General features: G+C 33.9%; 2 protein-coding genes across 3 annotated transcripts; both read left to right on the top strand.

Annotated features, from left to right (window-relative positions):
* Positions 1-18: 18 nt before the first annotated feature.
* LOC107268041 (mitochondrial inner membrane protease ATP23 homolog) lies at positions 19-1,518 on the top strand. Of its 2 annotated transcripts, none has more exons than XM_025085203.1 (6): positions 19-274; positions 341-549; positions 659-704; positions 776-857; positions 916-1,140; positions 1,233-1,518. In XM_025085203.1, exons 2-6 carry the CDS (start codon positions 477-479, stop codon positions 1,428-1,430), a joined length of 624 nt encoding a protein of 207 aa, XP_024940971.1. In that variant the 5' UTR covers positions 19-274; positions 341-476; the 3' UTR covers positions 1,431-1,518. The 2 variants fall into 2 exon arrangements, with proteins under 2 accessions (XP_024940971.1, XP_015595879.1); XM_015740393.2 differs by having other exon boundaries at positions 24-224; positions 303-549.
* A 127-nt stretch (positions 1,519-1,645) lies between these two features.
* On the top strand, positions 1,646-5,098 carry LOC107268040 (RNA polymerase I-specific transcription initiation factor RRN3). The gene is made up of 9 exons (XM_015740391.2): positions 1,646-1,825; positions 2,391-2,594; positions 2,677-2,896; positions 2,979-3,087; positions 3,159-3,311; positions 3,374-3,850; positions 3,969-4,147; positions 4,215-4,683; positions 4,822-5,098. The coding sequence occupies exons 2-8, from the start codon at positions 2,391-2,393 to the stop codon at positions 4,658-4,660; spliced, it is 1,788 nt and encodes a 595-aa protein (XP_015595877.1). The 5' UTR covers positions 1,646-1,825; the 3' UTR covers positions 4,661-4,683; positions 4,822-5,098.
* Positions 5,099-7,493: the final 2,395 nt, after the last annotated feature.

Here is a 7,493-nt window from a genome sequence, read left to right as displayed (position 1 = left end):
GATGATCACAAAATCATACTCCCTCCTATCCCTAAATCCTAATCCTCTGCCTATAACCGTAGCGTTGTTTATCTTCCTACTCATCTCTGGAGGAAGGAAAGAAGGAAGGAAGTCTATTGAGTTTTTTATTCTATGACTTCCGAACTTATCGGTTGTATCTTAACCTAGAATAATGAGAATAATTCTCCTCCGAAAGATTTTGCTATTTAGCTGGTGGAACTGTTGTAAGAGTGGGCTTAACCTTTAAAAAATATAAGATACATGTACAACATTGGTAATATTAAATTTTTTATATTGAAAAGGATTAATTAAATTTGTACGACATGGATACTGATAACAGTGGGACTCCACAACAACAAGATAATAATGTTGAACAAAACTCAAAAATCCCAGTTGGCGAAGAACGAGATTGGGGATATGATTTATATCCTGAACGAAGAGGAGACAAATTTAAACGCAGCTGGTTTAAAACATTCATGGGTATTGAAGGTCGCGAAGGGATGAAAAAGATAAGATGTGAAAGGAATGTTTATTATTGTATTAAAAATAGTAAGTGTACTCATGAATATATGTTGATTGTTAACAATTCATCTATGTAAAAGGATGGAGTAGGAGTACTGTTTTGCAAAGCAATTAATTCTTGTCATTCTGCTTATAGGTCCACTGATAAAACTGATGGTAGCTGCTTTAAAGAGCTCTGGCTGGTATATTATAATTTATACATATTATCAATGAGTCAACTTTGTTCTCTAATTCATTTGCTATTTCTTTATAGTGAGTTCGATATACGCCGACATATATCCTGTGAAATGTGTGATGTGTCTGTTACTGGTGGATATGATCCTGACTTAAATCAGGTATGAATTATTTAATTAAAAATTAAAATGTTACATCTCGTATATTTATTTATTTTAGGTAGTAATCTGTCAGAATACTGCTACAAGTAAAGGAGCAGTGCAGGGTGTTCTCACTCATGAAATGATTCACATGTTTGATTATTGTCGCAATGATCTTGATTTTAAAAACATTGACCATTTAGCCTGTACTGAAATAAGAGCTGCTAATTTAGCACATTGTAGTTTCCTGAGTGCATTCATGCAGGGTGACGCATCTTTCATAAACGTACGAGAAACACACAAGGTAAGATCAACATTTTCACTATATATACCGTTATGCATATAAGACCCACCCAAAATATTCCACAACTACAAAAGCATAATCTCTTATCACAGAATTGTGTAAAGAGAAAAGCCATGATGTCTGTACTAGCTGTACGAAATGTTTCGGAAGAAGAAGCACTGGCCGCTGTCGATCGTGTATTTTCCAAATGTTATAAAGACTTGGAACCCATTGGTCGACGTATCCGAAGGAACTCTTTGGATATGCACAAAGCTTTTTTGGAAGGGCCATATTATGGCTATGATGTATAAAAGTGATTAGTTTCTTATATAATAGTAGTAAAGAATTGTACAATTATTATGTACTTTGTAATATTGTTAATATATGTTATACAACGTACATTACTATGCACTTTCATGTTTCCCTCAATACTATGAAAATATGAAGCTATATTTAAAATGATTATTGAGGTCTTCATGAGGAATTCTGGCAGTGCCATCTATCGGTCTACCGGTAACGGAACTGCAACACGGGAATTCGATCAAGCAATTGTAGACAGTTTGAGTGGCGAGTGGCACGGAACGGTCTTCGAAGGATATTTTTGTTCGCAGGCAGTTTAGGACACATATTTGCTCGTGAAATCGCGTATAGTGTGGATTGTGGCTATTTTACCTTCAACTTGTTTATAACTGTTTTATATTTTAAGGTAAATAATCTGAGACTGATTTCTTTAAGTCGGTGTAACCTTATACTTGTCACATGTTGCTTGAACACGTTGAGCATTTTCTGATCACTTTTCAATGAAATTAGGAAATTATATCTGAAGGTGTTATAATGCATATTTATAACATTGAATGAATTAATTATTCTTGGTCAATCAATTGTAGCATATGCTTCAAGCATGTGTTACTTGACATATGCTACTAAGCAAAATTTAGTGGGGTTAAAATAGTATGAATAATCCTGGACGTATTTACTTTCTTTTTAGAAAATTATTCGTGATTTCTCTTCTTAAGGTTATTTTATGGGGATAAAATTAAACTTGTGAAATTAATTGAGCTTTACCTTTGATTGATTATAGAGTTTTTTGCTTTTGTTTCTTCATAAATATAATCTATTAATCAATTTATTATGATTGAGTCATTTGTTACGCTGTTAATATTTCATTTTCCGTTTTACATGTATATTTTGAAAAATGAATATCAGCAATAATGAGCGTGTCATCATATGGTGTCATCTTTATACTATTGTGTCTTATATTTTATATTTAGATGTCAGTCGTGTCTTCAAGAGTCAGTAGTGTATCATCTATACTGAAGAATCCAGGTGTAAGAGCAAAATTAGTTGATCGACCAAACAAAGTACATTTCAAACTTCCAAAAAATCTAAAGCATATTCTAACTAACTTTGAGAATGGCACTCAACGAAGAGTTTATGAAGATCTGATTTGTATTTTGCGTGATTCAACCATTAAGGTATGTATATATATATATATATATATTAGGTATAAATATACTAATGAAGTATCGACATAACATTGTGTTTTTTAAATCGTAGGACAGTGAATTTATTGAGCTACTCACTGAAGTACGTCAGTGTATATCACTGTTGGGACCCATGCACAGACTTTTTGTTGAGGCATTGCTTAACATTAATTGGACAAATCGCAATAAAACAGCAACGAATGCTTACAAGGCATTTCTAGAGGATTTAGTATGTGCACACGTCTATCATTCAAAATGTATCATCGATAAACTTGTTGAGCAGTTCAGACCAGGTAATTTATGTAAAAATTGTTTCTTTATTCAATGGTTTTCACGTTCTATATTCTTTTATCACATTTAATATTATTTGTACAGCAAACGATCAAGCCATGGAATGGGAGGCTGGAAATCCAAGAGAGACTGATTTACAGAGACTTAATCATGTACATGATGTTCTTAAAAAATTACTGAAAATTATACCAATGTGAGCATTTAGTTTTAAAAAATATTAAGCTTACTAAGGTATACAAACAATTTATAAATATTTTTCAACAGGTCATCTGATGTTTTACTGCAGTCTCTTACATCCATGTATCCATACATGAAACGCAGTACTCATTCACATGAAATATACGTTCATTCACTACTACAAATTTTAGAATATGCTCCACAACTACGTTCTGATATTGTGTCCTTAATAATTAACAGGTAAGTACAAAATACCCTAAAATAAATGTTTCACAGTAACAGATTCTTGCATTTCTTTACAGATTAATAGTACTAGACGTCAATGCACCACGTACCGAAATAGAGGATCTTGAAGAAGAGGCAATGGAGGAAGATGATGATGGAGGAGGGGTATTTAAAATGGATGATGCAGTAATATCTAATAAGCAACAATCACTGAAACATCCTGTAGCACATACACTAGACGTGTGCATGGAGCAAGTCCTCTTATATATATACAGAACCTGCCACCCAAACGGAAACCTCGACTGGGATCCTTTGAAAAGTCTTTATCAGGATCTTGTGCAAATTTTTGATAAAATTATTCTACCCACCCACGCTAGTCACCATGTCCAGTTTATCCTGTTCTACATTTGTAGCTTTCGAACACTTGTCGCAGAGACTTTTATCAATTGGTTGTGGCGTAAAGTGTCTAATCCAAATGTTGCACCTATTATGCGACAATCTGCAGTTTCCTACATCGCCAGTATACTTGCAAGAGCCACCTTTATTCCTATAGGGTAAGTCAGTTTTTTAAATCAGAATTTCTGGTATATCATCTTTAGCTTTGGTACGGGTCGAAGCTCTAGGAAATATTTATCGAATTTCCATAAGATCATTTTGTTAATTTGCTTTCAGTATCCTGAAAACAATGTTATTCGAAATGTCTTCCTGGATACACAGCTATATCTCTTCCCAGGACAGTCTTGAATGTGCGAATAGTGACGTCAGAGTGCACACTGTATTTTATTCAGTGTGTCAATCACTATTTTACTTGATAGCTTTCCGGCACAAGGATCTTGTGGAGACTAAAAAAAGTAATTAAGCAATATTCACACTCGCTTTTCTTCTCAGCTTCGTTTTATACTAATCATTGTTTCACAGATCTGATGTTCCTCCAAGGGCTGAACTTGACGAAAATTGTAACATGTCGACTGAATCCTTTGCGAGTCTGTCAACCTGCAGTTATACAAAACTTTGCTGCTATCACTAGAACTTATCAAATAGCTTATTGTTATGCAGTAATAGAACATAATTCACGTAGTAATCTCCCAGTTTTAGAGAACAGTAGTCGACTAATCACGTGGCTGGATACGTTTTTCCCATTCGATCCTTATGTTCTGGTGCGCAGTGGTGCCAGGATCAATCCAATCTATATTCATTATCAGGCGAGTTCCGAAGCGAATTCCTTAAAGGAAAGTAACAAATCTGAAGAAAATGATGAGGATGATTTTATGGATGAGTCCTTTCCAAAACTATCCAGTGCGCATAGTCGCTCAAGTCTTGATAAATTCTCATACGGTACATCACCAGGATTTATACATGCGTAGACACATAGAAATGACATCATTATGTGAGTAGTCAAAAAAAAAACATTTTTTCTCTATTCAAAATCATCTTTTTTCGGTTCCAACAACACCTTGATATTTTGTAAATGTACCATTTTTTCAACATCAGTTTGAGTGCGTTTTCACATAATAAATGATTACAGAGTAAATTGTGTCGATAATCCTTGAAACACTTATATAATGTATGGGAATACTAAAAACCTGCCAGAAATTTTTTCATGTGGATATTATGATATTATTGTTATCATCGAGTATTAACGGTCAGTATACGTTAAATAATATGTTTTGTATCGATATGTGTGAAGAAAAGATTATTTTCATTTTATAATAATACTTCACTCTTGCATCAATCATGTACAATTCATGTTATTTTCTTAATTGATGAACGTAGGGGTATTTAATAAATCACTGTGCAATGTGCGAAGCGTTATTGATAATCTTTGTTTGATAATTCAACAAATTACTTCGAACAATTAAATGAATTTGTTCAGTGAATATTCAGCAAGTTTATTTATTCAATATAATTTGCTTTTCAATAAGAAATGTGATCCTCGTGCGATTCAATAGTACGTTTTTAAATCAGAAAGCATATAATATGTGAAAGTTAGTGAAAAGCAGCCTAAATTATTTTAAGATTCATGCGAATACATTTATTAATACATATTGTTTACTGAAAAATAAAAATTAAAAAGAAATCTAGTCGAATGTTTATTCATCATTTCCCGATAAAACTATATTTTTTAAAAGTTTCTTCAATTCTGTTTCCCCACGTTTTCTATCTCAGATGTTCCGCTATAATGTGTCGAAATCTAGAAGTTAATACGTTGTGAAGCGAATGGATACTTCTATATTTTAATATAAAAGAATAAAACGATATATGTATCAGACCACGTAACGCAAATACGAGCTGAATAAAATGACGGGTTTCACGGAATAAGGTGTTCTTATTTCACAGTACCTTGTAAACTTTGGCGTACGTTACTAGAATATTTAAGAAAATTGAAAAGGATTCTACATTTTTCTTAGAGAATCAAAGGCCCGTACTTTCGTAAAACAAAAAAGGTAAAGAATTTACTCTCTCAGTTGAATGATATATTGCTCGTACACAAGTAAATTGAATTTCCGTAATAAATAAAAAAATACCTTTCATTTTACATTCACAAGGGACAAATTTTTCAAAAATATTTTTCATTTTCCAATTTTTCTACATATACTCAGCAATTCGGGCATAACTAGTGGGTGATGATAACTTCTGCCAATAAAAAGTTAATGCAAATATATTTTCTGACAGACGTACTTGACCAATCCTTCCTGAAAAAAATGCAAAGCAGGAAATAAAACGAAGTATAATCGACTCTAAGCGCTCTGCTCAGCGAATTAATCGAAACCGAATACAAAGAAGACACGTCGTTCTTGATTTTTATAAGATTCCTCAAATTCAAATAAACCGCTAGAATACAAAAAACTCGGTAGGTATAGCGGTATTGCGGAAACAAGCAATGGAAGCCACAGTAGTGGAGCATCCAAACGACGTAATTTGCGTTACGTGCGCTACTGTTAACTTTCCAGGTTTACGATGGAAATTCAAAGTGGCTTTATGAAACTGTCACGAATGCATAGTCAGGACTATATGGTAGAATTCTGTACAGGCATGGAGGCCTAGTTCAGAAATGGATCTTGTGCAATTTGCTAATTGGCAATGGAATATATAGGAGGGAGCACGCGGCCGAAGGTAGACATTATTTTTAATACGAGCACGGGAAAGTTAACCGTCCGCACGGGTGCGTAATGATGTAGAAATAAAAGGGCGGACAGTAAATCATTAGGTATATAGTGTAAGTTTCGAATTATGGGAGAACGGTACTCAAGAATTATCTTCAGATTCTTATATACCGGTATCTCTTGCGCTCTCTCTCTCTCTCTCTCTTTCTCTCTCTCTCTCTCTCTCTCTCGCGCTGTGTACATCTCCCTACATATATATATATATATATTTATATAGGATGGTATGCGCTCCTGCCAATCGTAAAGTCTCGAGGACTCCGCCTACTCTCATGCAATATCCTATTTGGCAGTGTACAATAAAAAGTTCCCGTTTTACGCATTTCATATGCCGGGATTAAACGTATCATGTAGCTGAGATGCCTCAAATGTGAATGAAACAGGAAAGCGGCAGATATGAGATTATTAAAGTGAAAATTTGGTATTAGAAACCACACAGGAAACAACGACGATGATTGTTAGGTTAGAATTGAACGAGCATAACTAAAGGCGATATATATTTAATGTAACTTTGTGTATATAGTTTGAATTATCAGCTATGGTAATTAAGGATACATTCCTTAGGTTAATTGCAAACATCTCAGTCTATGCAAGGCTAAAGTTTTACGTGTCGTATCATCTTTTGATATTATTACCTGTTAGCGGATCGTGTCAGGGTCGCCACTTCTAAACGCGCTTAAGAATGCATTACAAAGACATTGCCATTTTATATCAAACATACCGTCTCATTAACATAGCATTGATGATATATCGATAATGTGAAAAAATCGTTCTTACATCAGTCAATAAAATGTCATGAAACTTCCAACGAGAATCTCCTACACTTGCAGGATTGATTGATCTCTGAAATTATTGACTCATCCAGATAACCTAATACATCCCACGCAATCAATGATTTGTTAATTAGCTAAAACAAGGTATAATTCATCCAAAACTGTCAAGATTGTCATAACCTAATTATCATAAACTCATTTCGTGATTATCTATCATTCTACGTACCCACATCAGTAAACTGCATAATATTCCCTAGAATGCC

This window comes from Cephus cinctus, unplaced genomic scaffold (assembly GCF_000341935.2).
Source record: "Cephus cinctus unplaced genomic scaffold, Ccin1 Ccin1_scaffold0462, whole genome shotgun sequence".
Taxonomy (NCBI): Eukaryota; Metazoa; Arthropoda; class Insecta; order Hymenoptera; family Cephidae; genus Cephus; species Cephus cinctus.
Note: the sequence above shows the minus strand (reverse complement) of the source record. Positions and strands in the feature narration are given on the sequence as shown.